We start from the raw sequence: 21,503 nt of genomic DNA on the forward strand, positions 1-21,503 counted from the left end.
TCCACTGGTGGCTGTGGACGTCAGGTTGAGATTTAGCCATAAATGTCTTCAAGTTGCACACGACCGTCGCCTCGGGACTGTTGTTTGTTCCTCAAAGCGCGCCTTCGTTTGTCTGTGGTGATTGAGTTGGGACCTCGAGGCGCCGCTGCACTTTTTGTTCGACGGGGAACAAATTCGCTTATCGGCCAAGTGGAAGTCCCCGTGTGAGGAGTGCACACGAATACACTACTGGGCCAGGGAAGGGCAAGTACTGTTGCTCTTTGCAGAGGTTCGACGTTGAGGCAGTACCAGCTAAACGACATTCTTGAATGTATTGAAAAGGACATCGATGACTCGTGTGAGCAGTGTTGGAGGCGAGCTTTGATCTCCTCTCACTGGTTTATTGCACTTATTTCATTCTGTGGTGATTTCAGGTGGTTGGCTAGGATGTGACTGAACAAGCCATGACGTCTACTTGGAACTCGAAGTAGTGTAAAACGACATTTATTACCAACGTGGACAGCGTCCTCCTCCTTTCTCACATAAGCATTTTCATAAATAAAACATTATGGGACAAAAACAAGTAGCCTTGTTGACAAAGTGTCTTCTGTTAAGCTCACTTCTTAAATAAAAAAGGGGACCTTAAGAATGAATATGTGATCTAGTCTTCTGTAAAAAACAAAAACAACAACATACATATACACATATAAGGCTTGAGTTTTTAACTCTTGGTAGTGTTATTGCCATCTAGGGTATTTGTAAAGCTTAAAATAAATATGAAGAACTGTACAGGAATAATTTACAACAAGCAAACTGAGGAAAACGGAATACAAGGCCCCAAAATGTGAGAATCTCTCACCCCTTGAGTGTTAATTTTGATCATCATTAACGTAGGGAAAAAAAACAATGACATTTGAATGACAAGTTTGGACAAAACGCAACAATCCACACACAAAAAAAAGCAATTGTGACCTCAAACATCAAAGTAGAGAAATCCCCAAATTTTCAAGTCATGAAACTCTGGAAGTGCAAGACCGGTCACGATGATGACGACGGCGACGATGATGATGATGTTGATGATGATGATGATGATGATGATGATTCTGCTTTGTGAAGAAGCTTTAGCAACATTCGCATTTGCGGAAAGGCTGAACACTTTCTGCTGGTAAAGTTCATTCTGTATTTTTTTTTTTTTTCCATGAACACTTTCAGGTATGAAGAAACAGAACTTTGTCCACGGCCGGTGTACAAAAGCAAACTCAAAGCAACGGTCGTAGTGCTTGTCATATAAAAGCCGTTTGTGTTTTTATCGCGCACGTGCGGTCCGATGCAAACGCACGTCTGAATAGAAACCAAGACATTGGTACACTTCTGCTTTGTTTTTGTACAACAAAAGATAAAATGTGCATTAGGTACGCTTGTACAGTACATCTTACAATATTTACATACATTTCTTAATAATATGACATTTCAGGATTGCCTATTTACATCATGAAAATGTATCAGAAATATTTGGACTGTCTATTTGTCTTAAATATGTAAGGTAACGCTCATAGCTTCTTTATTATTATTTTTTTTGTCTTTTTTAATTGTCTTATCCTAGAAAAAAATAGTTACTTCAGTAAGCTGTAGACAAATTGCAACCTTTTTGACGGTTCTTTCCATTTCTTTCTTTGTACGACAGTAAAAATGGTGATTGGACGTTCCAGCACCTCAAAAGTCAGCAAGTCAAGTCAATGATGACGTCGCGGCGCAGCGAGGGGACACGCAGCGTCATTGTGTAGCACCTGGGACAGCTCAGACGGCAGCATGACGATGATGATGAGGAGGAGGAGGAGGAGGAGAAGGATGACACATTCATTGCTATCTGGAGATCTTCCTCCTCTTGGGCTTGGGCATCTTGGCCTGTCTATCTCTTGACGGGATCTGGCGGCAGGGAGAGCAAGAACGTGACCGAGAACAGAGAAAGACGGGAGCACCCCGCAAAACAGGCAACAACTCGGCCGCTGGGCTCACCGTGGCCGACATTTTGTCCAGCTCGCTCATGGCCTCGTGGATAGCAGCTTCCAAGTGATTATTCAGTTTCCCCGGCCTGGTAAACAAACATTTACGAACGACTTCATTGACATTCCGTCTAGCGGGACGCGTTCTCGTTTGATGTTGCGCGGCTGCGGGAGGTCGCGGCGATGCTGCTTACTTCAAGCCTCTTTTGGCAGCGCGGTCAAGTGCCTCCAAGTCGTGTGTTAAAGTTTTCAGCTTCTCGGGCTCAACCTGGGTGGACACAAGACCACACGTCATCGTTTGTCCTACGGCTCCTCCCATCCGTGAGTCAACGGACTAAAAATGACTCCCATCCGCAATTCACATGATCTGAATTACATAAGAGGATTTTGAGCAGTCTCTCATCATAGACATACAGTGTAGAGTAAAAGTCTACACACCCCTGTTCAAACACCAGGTTTTTCTGATTCAAGAAAATGACATCCAGTTCAATTTTGCTGTAGCAATTGGAAAAGAAAAGAAAGAAAAAAAAATTGAGAGGGTAAGCACATCGAGCTGGGCATTTTACTCAAAATTCACAGTTTGTTTATTGCCGTCTGCTTATCTGCCGTTTTGTCCGTCCAGACCAATGAGTAATCGCCTATAGGCCGGTCCGCCTATCATTTGAAATGGGCTACCGTTAGCGTTTGCAATGACCAACTTCGACAAACTACCACTAGCACCCCCCGCCCCCGCCGGGCAATATTCGAAACGAACGACTCATCACGGCATGGACGCCTCACCGTTGCCGGACTAAATGCGTTTTTTTTCCACATCACAAAAACCTGCCATTCGAACAGGGGTGTGTAGACTTTGCCTATGCACTGTACATACAAAAGCAGAAGCGGAAGTTCTCACAGTACCGTTGAAGTCTGCGGAACACGCTGTGCCAGTTGAAAGCTTTTGTCTGAAAAGAAACGTTCTCCATAATGCGTCAAACCTGAGGCCACTGTCTCACTTTTGCATGCTTTTGACTAGCCGAAAAGCTTTGTTTCCATCTACCTTGATTGGCTAAAAGAGCCAATATGTGTCGCTGCTAACTCGTGTCGCGTCCGCGAGTTCCAACTTTGTTGATCTTGTGTGCGGTGAGTCAAGTCAAGTCAAATGTATTTATCTAGCCCTTAATCACAGGAGAGTCTCAAAGGGCTTCACATATGTGAGCAAAGCGAAAAGCGGCGATGTGCGAAATCTGTGGCAGAGCAGTTGTCTCACCTTGGCCTGATCTCGCAGTTGCACGGCAGCACCGTGCACCTGCTCATCCCCGGCCAGCTTGGCCGGCCAAGGGGGGAAGCCCTTCAGCTGGCCCCACACCAGCTCTCCCATGTTGAAGGTCCTGGACCGGTAGTGGAGCAGCTCTGAGGAAGGCGAGTCGGGCTGCCGCAGGTCCTCCTCGCTGCTCAGGCTCTTGGTGTCCGAGGGGCTGGGCGCCATGCCGTTGAAGTGGCCGTTGTAGTGGCTGTAATCTTTGGCGCTGGCTAGCGGCCCCTCGAGGCTGGTCGAGGAGCTGGGAGACTGGTCGTCAGCCGTCGGTTCCTGCCGGGGGGGCCCGAGAACCTCTCCGTAAGCCCGGCTGTTGAAGAGCGGGGCGGTGCCGTTCATGTGAGCGCAACGCTCCACCGTCTGCTCCAGACGCTCCTTGTAGTTGGAGGGTGTCCGGCTGCAGTTGTTGAAGCGGTAGCCGTCGTCAAGGAAGCTCTTGCCGTGAGCCGAGGCCACACTGTGGTCATTGGAGCCGTTGGTGGAGCAGGGGGGCGTGCGGCGCTCCATGCGGGGGCTGCTGCGAACCTGGGTGGAGCACTCCAGGAACTCCTCCCCACCCCAGACGCCGCTGTTGCCGTGCGCATCGAAGCCGCCGCCGCCGCCGCGATGGACTTCCCCGTCCCACTGCCCCCTTGGAGTTCCACGGCCGGGCGAGCGGAAGTAGTCGCCGGCCTCCGGAGTGCCCTTGCCCGCATCCGTGTTCTTTTGACCTTCCATTGGCCTCACCTGCCTGGTCCTGGCTGGCTGGGGCAAAAGCTCGCCTTCCCCGCGCACAACCGCACTGACCACCTGGGGGAGGTTGACGGGCTCCCCGATGGAGGCAGTGAAGGCACTCATGGCGCTGAGGGCAGGCACGGGGCCGGACTGTGTGCTCCCACTTACTGTGGTGGTGATGGTCACTTGCATCCCCTTACTGGCGGCGTCCACCACAGCCCTGTAGATGGCATCCACAGACTCCGAGCCTCTGCCGGGCGGGGCCCTGTCGGAGCCGGGCGTTCCGGCCCGCAAGACTTCGCCCTGGTGTGGCTGCCCCTCGCTGAACTGGGGGTGTGGCATCATCCCCTGCTGTAAATCGCAAAAGCATATTTAGCACGGAACGCCTGCGCAGGTTGGCGCAGCCCTCAAAAGCAAACCAGTCATCCCACCTGGTAAGTCTGGTAGAGGCAAACCATGGAGTCAACGTTGCCATTGCCGCCGTCCGCGTAAGGCGGCTTGTCGGGGAAGTGCTGCTGAGCCTGGTAGGCGGGAAGGGGGGCCCCGCCCTGGTGCTTGTACAGCCGTCCTCTGCCGCTGTTGACGTGAGGCTGAAGGCCGAGGGAAGGCGGGGTTCCTGCCGAGTAACGAGGACCGCGTAGCACACGTCAGACATGGCGGGCAAAGGCCACGCTGCTTTCCGGCAGTGCGCTGGACGCAACATGCAGGAAAGCAGGGTCGGTCATAGGAAACGATTAAGGCAGAAACGCCGAGAAGACAACGACATCGGTTCATCCGAGCTAAACCGAGTGATATTTTGTAAGACTTTGCTGGACTGAGGAAAGATGATTTGACATCCTTGGCAGCGGATACATCAACAGACAAACTCGGATACGGCTCACACAAGACATACAACGAGAGGACAAGGTAGGTAGTTGTTTATAAAGACGAGAGAGCGTACTTGGAACGTGTGAAGGCCTTCTCAGACTGTGCCACTTTTTTGTCGCCCTGTCAGACTAAAAGATGATATCGTTCTGTGTGTTGGACCGGACGGGACGTCACACTACAATTCCGTCACCGATCAGACCCCGCCCAATCGTCGCGTGCTTCAGTCAGGATTCTGTCCACCGGCGCAGGCCCATCGCGGAGGCGGGACAAGCAGCTGTCAGTCATGTCAATGGAGGCGTTGTTGTGCGCATGCGCGTTGTTCAGAAGTTCAGAAAAGGCAAAAAAAAAAAAAAAAAAAAGACTACGGACCCGTTCCTGGATGGTGGGGAGGGGGCAGCACAGACTGCGTATCCTCCAAAAAGAACTTGAGGTAACAAATGCGTTTAAATCATTCACAGCCACTGACGAATTTTCTTGTCTTTTTACAGTCCAGCCATTCAATCCCAGGAACTTAGATGTATTTTTTTTTCAAACCTGAGTGTAAAAGAGGGTCTGAAAATGTCTGGCAGCGAATGAGTTAATGACACCGTGCTTGTTTGTTTGTGCGCCCCACATCCCCGACAGTCGCTCGTCATAAGTAGTGGGACGACTTCGTCTTGCTAGTGGCCAATGCCGAAGAACCGATGGAAGGCTGACGTAAGACAAGTCACAATACGCGGCAAGACGTGCAACATTTCTGACATGCCAGACTTTCGCGGAGGTGGTCGTGAAGCGTCACAGATGCCAAACGACCAATCGTTGAGCATGTCACACTGCACAGGCTACGAAGCGCCAAGACAACTCAAACCGACCAGAGGTCCGGAAAGTCAAAAGCCTGCCACGGTTCGGCTTGAGCCGCAGGTGCTTCCACTCAACCGGCAGCTAAACGAGCTCAGTGGATTCGAAGCGCCTGTGGCTCAAGACAAGATGTGGCAGGCTTTTGACTTTCTGGACCTGGATTTCCCACCTCTGAAAACGACAACAACACTACGTTTGCCTGCGACACGACACGTCTGTCGGCCCAAAGTCGGACTACATTCGTGTAGTCTGACGAGGGCATAAGTCGGTCTGCTTATGCACTGAAAAGCAAAAGCCTTCGCTAACTTACTTGCCGTCTCAGCTGAGCACCTTGCCGTCGTGCATTTTACTAAAGAGTCTGTGAACTACTGGCGATAATATTCAACGATCAACTTTTCTTTGTGATGGAAAGCACGAGAATGTCCAAATGCATTTGTGACAAGAGCAACAGCGAAAAAATCCTGGATGTGAATTTGCATACATGATGTTATTTTGAGCCAAAGCCAAGTGCCTTTTTCAACTGACGCTACATACATGTATCACAGCCTTTTATTGTTTTTGTTCTATTTATTGTATTGTTTGTAAAGTGCTTTGTGACAGCTCTAGCTGTATAAATAAAATTGTATTGTATTGTATTCTGCCTGTGTGTGTGTGTGTGTGTGCAGCGTGCACGCTAAATTTGCCGTACAGCTGAAGAGTTGCAGACGCACACAAAAGGTTCCTGGGTTTCATTTTTGCACTGAGAGGAAATACAGCAAATGGTCCATGTGTGTTTGATCACATTGTTTTGTCTAGTTATGGATGTAATTATTTGTTTTTAACTAAAAGCTGGTTATGTGACTGTCATTCTTTTGTGTTAAAGCAGCACTGGGCAAGAATTCGACCGTAATAAAATGTTTTCACAACTCCTTCGATGAAACATTGACTTACAAGTAGTTGAATGGGACTTTTGTCATGCCCTAGAGGGGTCTGTATCAATTTTACTGGCAATAGGCAACTTTGAGGAGGATGGGAGCAACCCTGGCACACCCCCAAAAAAATACAGATGTCCTCAATTGCTTTACGGCACTCACTTCCTCCTTTCGCTATAAGGACAGAAGTCAATTCGAACGTCTACGCGATATTACTGGTGTCACGGCAGAAGCCCCAAAACAAAACAAAAAGTATTGTTTGAACAAAATTAGATTCATTAGCTCATTGCCATTCATCTTTCACTCAGCCACTGGAAATAGAAATGGCATTCAGTCCAACTTGCAAGCCAGCGAGAGCTCAGGATTTCAACACTACGCGCTGAAGCACATGGAATGTGGTTGACTTTTGTCAGAACACTACCGCTTTTGTCCACATGGCGCCGCCATAATCAACAAAAACTGACATATGACACAGCGGTGCTTTAAATAAAATGTTGTACATTTGCTGACGCTTGCTTGCTGCACACTCAATATGAGAGAGGCTTTACCCGGTCGGTCCACAGGACGTCGCCTTGAGACAAACGGGCCGGGAGACAATCTAGTTGAAGAACACAAAAGGTGAAAGTTGCACATAGAAACTCCCATCTTTTTGTTCTTTCTGCACCGTGTCGTGTGTTTGTTGACTAATATCGCTGAACACCAGTCCTATTTTGAATTATTTCTGGACGAGTCCGTGATGGCTAATTGTCCAGTACAACTAGTAAGCATTTGGGGGGGAGGGGAAAAAAAAAAAGCATCAGGCATTTGTAAATGAAGCCAACGGAGCAGCAGTGTTCCGCAGACAAAGCCGAAGCAGACAAGCGTGTGTGCGGTGGCGAGAGAGCAGCTGGTATGATACCGCGTAGCTGAAGGGCAGCTGTGTGTGTTCTTTTTTTTTTTTTTTCCCCTCCTCTTTTCTTCCTTCCCGACGCTAGGAGCAACGACACGGCCGACCCCCTTCCCCCTTCCTCCGCCACTGCTATGATATAGTGACGGCTGTTGCCGGGGGATGTTACCATGGAAACCGAGTGATGATTGGTGGTGCTGTCCGCTGCCAGGAAGCTTGTCGGTAGAGTTTGCTTGGGGGGTGGGGTGGGGGTTGGGGGTGGTTGGGGGTCAGCCAGTGTGATTTTCGCCTGCTGGGGGGATGTGGGCTGGTCAGCTAGGTGGCGGGGTGTCTGTGGCTGGGGGTTTACAACGTTCATTGTAACCCCCCACCCCCAGTTCTTTGGGGTATTTGCTGATGACTGAGACACAGATGGCTACAGAGGCTAATGCTAAAAAGCTAGTTGCAAAGAGCTTTCAATGCTCTTGAACGGTGGCATCATGACTCATCTGAACCGTCTGCAGCAGATATATATGCACCATTTGGTTAAACAATTTTTGTCTTTTTTGCGGAGGTTGTCGTGCAGGGAATTCAATTTTGTTAATGAATTAACGCGTTCGCCTTCGATGGGTAAAAGTATAATAAGATTTAAAGGGTCAATTAATATGCAGATGTCCACTTTGTGCAATGCACTCCCCATAAGCCTTTAACATGCCCCCTACATGTAACAAACGACATTATATCCTGACCCCAAAAGGACCACCTGAATTTCAATTACTTGACTGGCATAGTGAGAATAGGTGACCAAGCACGTCCGACAGCAAAACTCAGATTATACCACATTTCCAATATAAAGCGTACAAGGACAAGCACAAGGTGCACAATGAGTACGTTCACTTCTACAGCGGTCGGAAAAAATAAATAAATAAATCGGTCCCGTCAAAACAATCGAAGAGATTCAAAAGATGTAAGCACAAGCTCAAGTTGTCAGTGTTGCGCACGCTACCTCATACAAACAGTATGCTTCAAACCCTCGTCAAAGGCTTCACTCTGCTCCCTAGTCAGGGTCTATCGTTGCTATAGCGACCCGCTACAAGAAGCTCGATGGGGTGGCCTATGTGGGCCATTTTCCTTAAAGCATGATGCGGCTTTTACGTCCATCTTTTTATACCGTCGAGTGCTGGTCAACAAGCATGCAAAGACCAACCAAGAGACACACTGACTGACTGACTGACAAACAAGTAGCCCCAACTGATGTTGGGCCGACTCGTTAGCTCAGAATGACTGGCGGAGCCTGAATGACACCGCTAAATCCTTTGGTTTGGTTTTGGCTCGCAAACCGACAAACACATTGACGCCGCTGGCGGATTATGATGAAAACGGGGAGTGGACTTGTGGAACGACGACAGACGGCAAGTCTACAGTCACACGCTTGCGCCGGTTGTGGTTAAATTGTTACGTCAGCAAGCCAAGACACAAACACCGCTGCGATGTGACGAAAGATCACAGCTTGAGATTGTCGCTTCTCACCTGCGTCCGACATGTTCTTGGCGCAGCCTCCGTCTCCGCCCGGCATGACCGCCATGTTGGCCTGCCCTACACTGTGATGGAGGTTGTGCTGCGAGGGGCGAGGCCCAGAATGGGATAGCGGCGGGGGATTGGCGTGCGGGCGTCCCGGTGGCCTGCCGTCGGGGCCTAGCAGTGCGCTCGCGGGAGCGCGAGGCCCGCAGTTACTCAAGGTGGAGGCCTTCATCTGGGCCATCACGTCAGGGAACTGAGCTGGCCGCGAGCCCAAGTGACCTCCCGCGGCGTCCGTATTCGGACAGCGCTGCATGCCATCGACTTGGAGCCTCAGCCTCTGTTGGCTCATGAGGTTCTGCTGGGGGCCGCCGGGGACCTTGGAGGCGGAGTCACTGTAGTGGAGCTGAGCACCTCCTTGAGGAGAAGGGCCTGGGCTGAGGCCAGGGTGGTGGCTGTTGCCGCCGATGTTGTGGGGGCTCTGGCCGCTCATGGACTGCAGCAGTTGGGCCATGGAGGTGTTGGCTGGGAGGTTCCCAAGACGGCTGACCTTACGCATCTGCTCTGCGCCGGGAGCTGCCATTTGGGCTCCGCCCATGCTCGCTTTGTTCAGCGCGTTGTAGACCATGTTACTGTTGTCGTGGTGGTTGACGGACGCGCTACCTGATGATTGCTTTCGTTTGCGCACGGGGTCCCTCTGCTGAGCCATCAGCTTGTCCCGCAGAGCCGCTCGACCGCTCTGACCCTCGGGGCAGTTGAGCAGCATGGTGAAGTTTGGCGGGAGCATAGAGTTTAAAGTGCTGTGTCCTTCCATGCCGGGGTGACCGCCGCCCCCTCCGTTTGCTCCGGCGCCCGCGAGACCGGCGGCAGCCGCACCAGTAGTGCTGTGTTTGTTTTGATGTGCTAGCTGTGCTTTGGCCGCTGCTGACAGGAGGCTGCTGGCCGGGAAGGAGGCGGCATTCTGTTGGTTGAGAATCTGGTTTAGCGGCATCCTCAGCAGTCCTGCCTGGCCCTTCTGGGAAGCGCTAGGTGCGGGCAAAGAGGAAGAGGAGGACGAGGAGGTGGGTGAGTATGTGGCGTTGTTGTGCTGAAGGGCGCCGACGGACGAAAGCAGCTGCGGATCTCTGTACTGGTGGAGCGAGTCCGTTTTGTTGGCGGAGGGGCTGGAGGGCAGGGCCGGCCTGGGAGAGCCCATGGCCGACCTGGGGGATCGAGGGGGGACCTTCAGGGTGCCGCACGGAGCCTGGTGCCCCGACGGCACGGCAAAGTTCCCGTGGTCAGAAGAGGTCGAAGAGGAGCGCGAGCGATGGGGCGAAGCTTCCACTCGTCCAAGGGCCGATCCCGCCATGTGAACTGGGGAGGTGACCGGGGATGGCGACACGGAGGACGCGGCACCACTCTGTTGAGTCCTTGGAACTTGGCCACCGTGGCCCACAGGCCCGGGCTTGACCGTGGGCAAAGGTAAGTTACTTGGCAAGGGGACAATGGCAGGAGGGGGGATGTTTACATTCATCATTGATACCTGAGTGTGGATGTTAGGCTGGAAGTTTGGGGTGTTGGCTGGGGGCTGGCTAAGAGGCTTGCTGGGGATCGGGTCCAGGATACCCAAGGGGTCCTTTTCAGATGTCAACTGCCTTTTCTGCAGGACACAGGAGGGTGGCACAGAAGGAGCAGGTGGTGGCGGCGGCAGCGGCAGCGGCAGCGGCGGCGGCGGCGGCGGTACGGGATGCACAGGAGGCTGTGCCTTGTGGTGGAAGGCTGCAGCGGGCATGTCCATACCGTAGGGGAAGTTTCCACGCGGCATATTGTTCATGACGGGGCTTTTGGCAGTGGCTGTGGGGGAGAGCGGTGTGCTAGTCCTTCTCGTCATGGCACAGGCCGCTTGGCTCACAGGGGAGCCGTGGAGCATCATGCCAGGTGGAGAAAGAGGCATCCTGGAGTTGCCGTGGATGGAAGCCGAGCTGGGACTGCCAGCGCCTGTAAATGCACAAGGATTGGTTCTTTGAAAGCCGTCTGGGCTAGCCAGAGTGTCCGTACAGGGGGACTGGGAGCCATCGCCACAATGTTTAGCGTTGGAGATGGGTGGGCTCAACATGCCTCCGTAGCCAACCCGGTATGGGGATTTGGGGCCCGGATCACTGCCGGGCAACCTCTGCGGCCTGGAGTAGCCGGCGCAGAGATCTGGCTGCTGGCCTCCGCCGAGCTCCTGAGGCGGAAACATCAGCTGCTGGTGGCCGGCTGCCATCGCCATCTTGTACGCATTGATGCAGTCGGGGCCGGCAGCGTTGGGCAGCGCATCGTGGCATTTCGTCCTTATTGCTCGATGACTCGCGGAATGCGACACAACCACGGACGACGTACCTTCAAGCCAAACAAAGCACAGTCAATTGGATGTCATGCTGACATCTTGGCACAAAACAGACAAAGTGACCGACGCCGCATGTTTGGACTCTTTTTCGATGAGCGAGAGGACCTCCGAGAAGCCGGCTGTGCGTCCTCTCTCTCCGGAGAAACCTTCCCATGCTCGAGAGTCGAGACGTACCTCCGACAGGACTTGTTGTTAGCGTGAGGGGAGGGTGACTCTCCATGCTCTTGTGCAGCGTAGCCACCGCCAGAAGTTTCCTCTTGTGAATGCAAAGTTTGGTGACGTCCTCGTCCGATTTCACATCCTCCGCTGTCCTCTGCTTGACCATCGCCCCCGGGTCAAAGTTGAACACCTGACCAATGAGAATGCTGACTCGGGGATCAATTCAATCAATCCATACATACATTTCTTTGAGGAGAGAGGAATATTCCGCTGGTGTGGTGCTTGATGTTTTTCAGTTTATTTGCGGTAGTGCTTGTCAAACGTATCGCATTATCCGGCGGTAATTACGTTTTGTAATCTTGTTAATTGATGCCATCAAAATATTTGACGCATGCGCAGAATGACCGGCCGTGCATAATCCCGCTCAGTGCAGTGCAGTGAGCAGCAGAGGGGACGCGTGCGTGTGTCAAGAGTCAAGCCCTGTGGGTGGGGAATTCATATTCTTCAAAAATACAGATGAAACAATAAATAAGCAGGTAGTCATTTGCACTCATTGCGAACGGTGAAGTACAGTTTGCCCCGGCTCGCGGATGTCGCCCGCGGGAGTATTAAGAAGCATTTTGAGCATCTTTAAATCTCAGAAATGTGAATAAATTGGTTTGCCTCGGCGACTGAGGATGAGTAGAGAAGAGGGCTGTCTTGTTTTGTGTTCATAAAGTCAGTTCATCTAACACACGACGTGCTGATAACTGAACTGCTTCAGATGACTAAAAGAAGATTTTCACTCCTGTCCCATCCCACTCCCACAGAAAAAAATCCTGTCCCGTTCTGGACGAAACCACGATGTGACTAGGCTGCACGATATTGGAAAAAAATGACATTGCGATTTTTGGGGGGGTTTGCGATATATATTGCGATATTTAAAGTAGAAGAATTTTCACCAGATGACTTGAATAGATTTGTTTGGGAATCATTTGTTTAACTCGCCATGGCATCATTGTATTCATATAATATCGTTTAATCCAGACTAAGGATTGCTGTAAAAAAAGGGATCACGGAGGCCATGTCTCTGTAACATAATAGATTATTTAACATTGCGTTTCACACTTCAATGTAAACAGCAGCAAAATATTAAACATTTTAAACAAAACAAAACAAAAAAATAGCAGGTGCACCAGTCCCTTGAGTCATTTCAAAAAATAGAAGAAAATAAAAAACCTCTAAAGCAGAAGCAGAGTTATAAACATCTTTAAACTAAACTATAAAATATTTAAAAATTCAAAAGCAGGTGTACTAGCGCCCGAGTTGTTTTACAAAAATATAACCATAACTAAAACGGTATGTAAAACATATTGCATCCGTGATTTTTCGGTGCTGTTTGGACTTCTTATCGTGAGGAGTTATGCTGGCAAAGGCGTCTGTGATTGTTTTTTGAGCGGATGAAGTTTCACCTCGGGTCCCACTTCTTAGTTTGAACTGCTCATACAGGGGCTTGTGATGGCGAGTGCAGCAACAACGGTCGGTGAGACACTGTTGGCAAAGGATGTTTTTTTTGTTCCGAATCTTCCTTTTTATAGGCAAAATACTTTCATATTTCGGATGTTGACTAAATCCACTGCCGCTTCTGCCGTCGTCTCCTCCTCCTCCATGTCGTCTCAGAGCAGACAGCAGCGGCTGTGAGAGTGGAGGGGGAGGGGCCGGTGACTGATTGGCAGGAGGGAGGGCGTGAGCGAGACAGGCTGTGTAAGAGCACGGAGTAGCTTGCTGCTTTTATGAAGCAAAACAAAAGTTTGCTTGTTCTAAGAAAAAAAAAAAAAAGTTAAAACATCGCACGTCTTACGATGTGACGATCACGCATGCGCACATCGCAATTGCGATGTTCAAACGACATATCGTGCAGGCCTAGATATGACCAAAACCTTCCCCATCCTGTCTCCTGAAATCAACTCCCATCCCATCCTGCTCCCGTTCACAATGACTGCCACTTCCGTACAGCTAACATTTTGGAGGTCAGCTATATAAAAAAAAAATAAAAATAAAATAAAATAAAGACTAAATTTTTCAGTTTACTCACTTGTGATTTCCCTGCCAATTCTGTGAGCCTAACTGATGGATCATTGACCCTAATTCCATGCAACAGGAAGCACCATTGCCCTGTGGGCCGTGCAGTTCTTTTGGCTAACTTCAGTCCACTTTTTATCCTGTACAGTCCCGTGATTAAAGTAAAGTTGACTACCATCCCATGGGATTCCGGGGACCCGCGGGATAAATGTCAGCCTATAATGCGCACCAGTTATGTGCACCCCTGAATTTCACAAAGGTGCAAAATTGATTGGATTTTTATGTGTACAGGGAGTCCTCATTTTACGAACGAGTTCCGTTCCTACACTGGCGATGTAACACAAATTTCCGCATATAACGGATTTCATCGTTCAAGTTTAAATTTACGTCAAAATACTTTGTATAAAAAATGAAAATACATTAAAATAAAAAACAGAAGATGCTGTACTTAGCATTACTGCTGAGAAGTGGATAGAGAAGGAGGAGAGGAGGGCGAAATTGGCAACGATACTACCGGTGCGCTAACAGACACGATCGAGACGCTCTGCGCATGCTCATGGCTCAACCGCAAGGAATGCCGGTCTTTGTAGTACAAGAAGTGCTTGTATGCGGAAATGCCTTGTTTGGCGCAAAATCCATCGCAAATACACAAGCAGAGGTAAACGAGCTCAGAGACGCAACACAAAAGCACACTTTTGGAGCGAGGAGGAAACCGGCAGCTTCATTCGTGTGGTGAGTGACATGAATGTCAAGTGTTTTATTGACTGTTGAAAGTAACAAGCGGAAATGACATCGGTTTGAGTCACGACGCTGTGCGTCGCCGTACACAGTGGCTCATTCAAATGCAGGAGCAGCTCTGTCCGCTCAATCATGTAAACGGGATTTTCAGAATGCTTCAGAAATCGGAATTTTGACTTCAACCCGAATATTGACTGCATGTAAACGTAGTCACTATGGTGCCGGGGACAAGATGGAGGAGGAGGCACGGGCGTCATAAAGTCGAAACATCGTAGGTCGCGTACGTCGTAATTCGAGGACTGCCTGTATTAGATTCTTACCTTTTCCAATTGAAGCATCAGAAAATTATCCAAACACATATTCTAGCAGTTATGACACCACACACATAGCTTTCAAATGCTGGATGCATTCCAGTGATTTGCATATTTCTAACGTAATATTGCATAAGAGGTTGCAGTAAATTACCTTGTGGAGGATGAGTGGGCATTCCAGACCACATTTGCAGGTTCCATCTGTTAGAAGGTAGTTCTTCACCTGATCCAAACTGGAGAGCACTGAGCCACTGGGACTGCACGCAGTACAAAAAAAATAAGAAATGAAACATACATGCTATATTCAGAACACACCGTTCAGAAAATTTGAAAATTCAATGAAAATGATTTGCATTCAAGGTTTTCTATTTCTGCACAGAACAAGACTTGACTGTGAGTGAAATACTTAACTGGGAAGAAGGGGGGGGGGGAGAAAAAAAAAAATCACCAAGACAATGAGCGTTCCTATTTACATCTGTTGTGTTACATTGGCATGTTTGCATTTGTGCATCCAAAACTGCGAATGGAGCAATCCAACGCTTTAACTCAAACGAGTTGGGCTGTGATTTTTATTCAACCGCATATATGCAACATACAAAAACACGAGTCAATGTGTGTGCATGCGCATAGTGACAGTTTCAGGCCACGGTCAAAGATGCAGACGGGATTCTTTCCAGCACTAAAAATAAACTTGACGCTGGCCAACTGTTTCGCTCATTATGATGAGCGAAACAGCGTGTTCAAGACGACATGAGGCCTGCCAGCGACACAACCGTCAGGCCGACACCATCAGTGGCAGCTGAGTGGATTATGACTGGATTCAGATGTGCTCAAAACTGGAGAGCTGCGGTCTTCAGGTTGCAGCAAAAAAAAATTACAATAAAAAAAAAAAACAACGTTCACCACCCGCCTCAAGAAAATGTGGATGCTGAATACACCACACAACAATCAAATGATCTCACAAGAATATGTCGTAGTAGTAATAAAAGTAACGATTGATCATAATTTTTTTATTAACTGAAAGGCAGAAGGGAATTTCTTTATTTGCCCAAATTCCTTTTTGTACTTTTTCTCCCCGACAATTAATGACTCTAATTATATATTTGACAATATCAACCAATACAAGAGCTGTGCTGTGTCTAATATTTTGTTATCCTAAAATAGTTACATGACAGTCAAAAAAATATGAACGGCTCTCTCTTTTCTAGTGCATTTTTTTTGTGTGAGGAGAAATGTGGAGGAGCTGTTGATAACTTGAAGTAGGGTGTCTACTAGAGTGGAGGCCATTCACTGAGGAAAAATTGGACATTTTTCCCTAACCCAATGGAGAGGTCTCCCCCACCTGTGGGTTGAAGAGGGCTCTAGTAACATATCTTTCAAAGGAACATAGACAAGTTTGCTTCTGGAAAACATTATCAGTACAAAACAGGAGCTGTATACAACTTGGCCTCACTTGTCTTGTCTTGTCCCTCAGTGCGGTAATCGTGCAACCGATACCAGGTGGCAAGACCTCAAACCTTGACAATATTGAAAGAAAATACAGACTACAAGTTTGGTGTGTTGGTAGAGAGCAATAAGTGCTGTAACATGATCAATAATAAGACAATTGAAAAAAAAGGAAAGCACTTGTCAGTGGGAATTGAACCCACAGCTTGCTTTCTGGCTTGTGGCCTGGAAGCCCCATGTAGACCCCAGGTCTGTTTTCTCCGGTAACGATTTAGGGGATTTTATTTGAAAAGACAAAGCAAAGTGATTGTGACTGTGGCTTGTAAACTAGCTGCCACATTTGTAGCGTTAGGTGACTGCTGGCACTGTCAAATCTTTACGGTTTGCATCATTTATACATGACGTCACACAAACGCCCAGTTGGGAAATGACGCAAGCGTTCTTCCATCCCACCACAAGTTAAAAAAATACAAAACTTACATGTCATTTGATAGGCAGCGCAATTGAATAAACGGGCTGAATGGATTGAATGGCGTTAGCCTTGTAGTTTGAAAGTGTCGCGTCAGTTGTAAAAATAAAAGATATTTCGTGACGCCAATTGCTTTGCAGGGACGGAACGTCGTCTGTAATGTACATTTGAACGGGTAAGTTGATTCAAAAAGGCGGTGGAAAAATCTGACATAGTTAACATGATTATTGAAGGACGGGCTACTTAATTTGCTTGTGTTGGCACAGAGGTGCTCTTTTGATGGTGGAATGCACAGCGAGCTGTAGGGCTGACATTAGCTAACAGTCACGCTATTGTGTTGTGCTCAAGTACTCGAAGGCTGTGTCCACGTTTGTCCTCCAAAGGCCGAATTTGATGGCCATATGACGTAACGTCCGGTGCGCCTCAACCGCACGACGTTGTTCAATTTCAGTCGGCCTTCAAATGCAGCCTTCAAATTTGGCCTTCGTTTCCATGGAGACGGTCCTGAGCCAAGGCTGCTTTAAAGCACACTTTCCTAGCCTACGATGCTCCGCCCTTCTTCTACGCTGCCTCATTTGTCAACGGCAATAGCATGGCAGTACGCGCAGTAAAGTCCCGCCCCCGCCTGACGCTGGCTGCTGATTGGCCGGCTGTGAAAATTCCCGAGTGACAGAATCCGAATTTGCGTTTCCACTCCAAACGGACACGCGTGGATGAGCTCAAATAAACTAAAGGCCTGTCCAAAGTCGCCACGGTTTATTCGAAGGTCCTTTGGAAGACGCAGCAGACGAATTTGGACACAGTCAAAGACAAGCCATTCAATCACTTTCGACATACCTGAGAGAAAATACCTTCCACAAAACAGACAATGGAGTTTTGGTTCCCAGGTTGTCCCTTTAGAAATGGATACCTTTGTCCTCCTACCTCACAGGTCCTGCTTTATTTATTTTGAAATAAATAAGTTGAAATATCCCCCCCCCCCCCCCCAAAAAAAAATCAAAAACATTAAAAAATACAATTATGGGGATATCGGATGCCGCTACCCCAAACACAACACGTTTTTGTCATAGTATTTCAGTTCAGGTCAGTGGTCATCAATCATTTTCTTGCCACCAGGAGGTATCCTGCCACTTATTGATTACAAACATTATGACGTGGCCTACATTGTGAAAGCTTAGCAAGGCCATGACGACGTCGTGTCAAACAATGAGCGACCAGCACTCAAGTGCTATTTACTATTTCATGCCATTGTAATGGTATTCCTTCAAATACAGTATTGAAATCATTCAGAAACATGGATGCATTTGTAATACCACATGCACGATGTTGATCAGGTGTTATATGGTGTGTAAGGCAACTTTCCCTTGAGGATGCATGCTGTTCCTACCTGACATACAGGATGCCGCCATGCTCCCTCTTGCGCTGCCAGCCAATGGGGACTTGGACAGGGACGGCCTGCCTCTCATCACCCGCCTCACACTCCTTTCCGCCATTCATTGCTCAACTGGATTTGCGCTCACACCTCAGAGGTACTTCTGTCAGACATCCACCACCGTCTCTGCAACGCACGCCATCTTTGTCTTCCAATAGTCAGCAGGGTGGCTACAGTAGAGGACTCTTGAGGGTGGGCTGGGGCGGCGGGGGGTGGCGACGGTCGGGTAGGTTGACCCTACCCTTTTAGCTGCTTCATGGTTGCAGTGTCGATTGCCACACAGACCTCCATTACTGCCTCTTGTCCTTCAGAGCCATCCCACTCGGAAAGATGATCAGGAACGGGCGCGCTCGACACGGCCCCCCACACACGCACACCTGCACCTTAAATTTTTGGTACCATTTGTCCTTTGTGTCAGATGAACAAGCGGGCCGAGTTCAACATGTTGCTTCCCAGAGGCAGCTGGGTAGTGGTATTCCCACGGTTCCTGTACGGGTCGAACAAGTGTACATCAATTAGACAAAGTGGAAATGTAACATATGTAATCATATGATCTTGTATTTGGAGGAGGGGGGGGGGGGCAAACAGTCTGCAGGAAATGTTTTCGGCCTGCTATAGCGAGCTGCTTGTTTGAGTCTGTGAGTGACAAAGCATCCCCGCAACCGCTGGTGCTGCTGACTCATAAGTGGAGCGGCTGGCTGGCAGCAAAGCCAGCAATACAACTACACAAGAGGGGAGGGGGGGGCCTTGTGCTGGTAAGAAATGTAGCAGTAAGCGTGGCAGCCGGTGATCAGAGAAAGCACCACTATTCAATGAAGAAAACAATCAAAATGATTTTGTTATCATTCATGTCAGAGAAAATACGCTCACTCAACAACTCTCTGAATTGTACACTTAAAGAGGGGTGCCACCTGGGACTCAAAAAATAGGGGCGAAACTATTCAGAGTATGTCGAATGCAACAAAAATGATCGTAACAGGTCTATCAGAGTTGAAGGATATTTGGAATATGTTAAAGGATAGCGTTTAATAGCTGTAGAGTGAAAAAGATGACAATAAAAACATGGTAAAGTTAACAGAGCAGTTTGTAGTTGATCACTTCTCGCAGAAAGCATTGTGTGGTGGAACAAGAAAGAGTGGTCCACTCTTGGGTGATGGATACATTCGCTGCAATGTACAGCAGGTGTCTTGATTTGACTTTGAACGCAGCAAAACATCAATATCTTATGAGGGATATTAGTATTATTCCCGTCAGGTAAACACCATAAACGCACAGTCATGAACCTTCTGTACTATTATGTCATTTTAGTCAAAGTAATGCAAATTAGCTCATTATTTTTTGTCTTTTTCGGCTGACAAATGTATCTTGGAAGGACCATTACAGGATAGCCACAGCTATTGAGCATGGCGGGTTGAAAGAGCAAAGATTTTAACTGAATAAAAACGGTTGATTGTCTAAAAAAAATAAAATAAAATAGATGAAACCAATTGGCCAATCATTAGTGAGCGAAATGTCTTATTTTGTATTGTCCATTCATGATTGCTCTTTAACCAAGCAAAAATATTATTTTCAGTTAAGCTGTTTGAAAATTCCGAAGATACTTGATGCCTAAAATATTCAATAGCTGCAGCCCGACCTCAAAATTCAATTTTCTACACATTATGGGCCCTAGAGACGTCATCACTTCTTCTCGTGTGTGGCCTCGGTGGCCAAGGTTAAGCAAGCACAGTGAAATAAAGGTGTTTGCTAGTTTAATGTTGTCAGTGAGCTGCTCATTATCCTGACAAGTCATTTGAGCAAGCAAAGTGATAAGGCGATCATCGCAGTACAGAGCTCACCTTTAGCGAGGCGAGGCTAACGCAAACGCGAGAGTGAGAGGCAACTCGAGCAGTCAACTGTCCGCCAGCAGGTGAACGAAGCCCAAATGTCTTTCGTTCACCAACAATTGGGACCAAAGAGTTCCCACTTAGCAATTTAGCATTAGCCAGCCAGGTGCTGCCAAGAACATCCTATGCACGGTGTGTGATTCTCTGAATTGCGTCGCGGTACAATGATCGCTTAAGGAGCCAACGCCACAGTCGGAGCAAGTGACGGTGTCAACAAAACACGAGCAGGCTCGTCTCCGATGCAGTGGTCACTACTGGGGCTAGCTGGGGGTTAGCATGCCAAGCGTCAGCTGTCTAGCCGCCGTTAGCCCAGCGATAGCTCGATGGAACCAAAACGCACCGTGGCCCAAGTGGACAACGTCCACGACGCCTGCGTTCAGCGAGCCGTCGCCGGGGTGGAGCGGGGAGACGCCTGTGCTATATTCCGACGTGAAAATGTCGAAGAGGAGCGTAGCCTGGCCCGCGACGGCTTTGGAGCCGAGGGGCCAACGCAAGGCCACGGCTAGGCCCGACTAGCTGCCATTAGCTAGCCGTGCAAAGCCTTTGCGTCTGCAGACACACAAGAGACGCTTTCAGCTACAGCGGTTCAATGCCCTCGTCAAACACGTCCCCACGGTACACTTCGTTCTTACCCGAGTCCCGCAGTGAATGCACAGTGGCCATAGAAGAGCGAATAGTCCAAGCGAGGGCTCTTTCTGATCTTAAGGTTGGGAGAAAAGGCAACCTACCCATTAGTTCTGTTCTATCTGCCTCTGCTGGTTCTCCAACACTGGGATCTTGGAAATGATGGAGAGCCCGACTGCGCATGCGTGCTGGCGACGGCCAGCACAGAGAAGAGGTGATGCTCCCCCAACACGCCATCAGCTAGCCATCTATCTGACTAAATTGATTGAATACCCTTCCTAAGAATATAATAATAATAATCATAATAATAATAATAATAATAACAATAATAATAATAATAACAATAATAATAACAATAATAATAATACACAAAATGATCTCATAAATATAATAGCAATTGTATTGGGAATCACGATACATGTGTAATATAATCATGTAAGGCTCATACATACAATAAATATTACAGTAGTCACAAAGGGGGAATGAACTAATCTCAAAGCATAGTAACCAACTCGATGACCTGTTGAAACACATATTTGCCATTTAAATCAATCACAGCATGCCATTGAACTCTCTGGAGTCAAATACTCTCATGTTTGATTTGATTTTAGTGGCTTTTATATGTCAATATATATTGTTTTATTATGTTGTTATTATGTATGTATGTACGTCATTACATATTCACTGTCATTACAGTATTCCTTCTAATGTTTGGCCTTTGAGATGGCAATTGGGCTGTGTTTATACTTATACGGCCAACAGGTAACACTGTAATTATCTGTGTACTCTTTCTTCTGGCTCAGATTGATGTACATGTTTCATTGGGACCCCTTAAGTGCTGGTTTTGTATTTGTTTGTCTTTCTTGGCTGCTCTTTTTTGTGTGTCATTGTGAATTTTGCGTTTTTTAGACGATCCAATTTCCCTCAAGGAATGAATATATCAGGGGTCACCCACCTGATGATGCCCACGGGCACCAGGTAACTCCCAAGGACCAGAAACCCGCGGGTCTGTTCTGCA

At 48.2% G+C, this 21,503-nt stretch overlaps 1 protein-coding gene across 4 annotated transcripts; it reads right to left on the bottom strand.

Moving 5' to 3' along the window:
• Positions 1-467: 467 nt before the first annotated feature.
• Positions 468-20,700, bottom strand: mbd5 (methyl-CpG binding domain protein 5). Of its 4 annotated transcripts, none has more exons than XM_086041526.1 (10): positions 20,494-20,643; positions 18,217-18,462; positions 17,931-18,101; positions 14,783-14,885; positions 11,534-11,708; positions 9,004-11,352; positions 4,425-4,609; positions 3,232-4,344; positions 2,177-2,250; positions 468-2,071 (listed from the first exon to the last, which is right to left on the bottom strand). In XM_086041526.1, exons 3-10 carry the CDS (start codon positions 18,038-18,040, stop codon positions 1,843-1,845), a joined length of 4,338 nt encoding a protein of 1,445 aa, XP_085897652.1. In that variant the 5' UTR covers positions 18,041-18,101; positions 18,217-18,462; positions 20,494-20,643; the 3' UTR covers positions 468-1,842. The 4 variants fall into 4 exon arrangements, with proteins under 4 accessions (XP_085897652.1, XP_085897666.1, XP_085897658.1 ...); XM_086041540.1 differs by having other exon boundaries at positions 468-1,905; positions 1,996-2,071; positions 17,931-18,462; XM_086041532.1 differs by having other exon boundaries at positions 17,931-18,462; positions 20,590-20,700.
• Positions 20,701-21,503: the final 803 nt, after the last annotated feature.

This window comes from Filicampus tigris, chromosome 1 (genome assembly GCF_054856515.1).
Source record: "Filicampus tigris isolate MCC_2025a chromosome 1, RoL_Ftig_1.0, whole genome shotgun sequence".
Classification (NCBI taxonomy): domain Eukaryota; kingdom Metazoa; phylum Chordata; class Actinopteri; order Syngnathiformes; family Syngnathidae; genus Filicampus; species Filicampus tigris.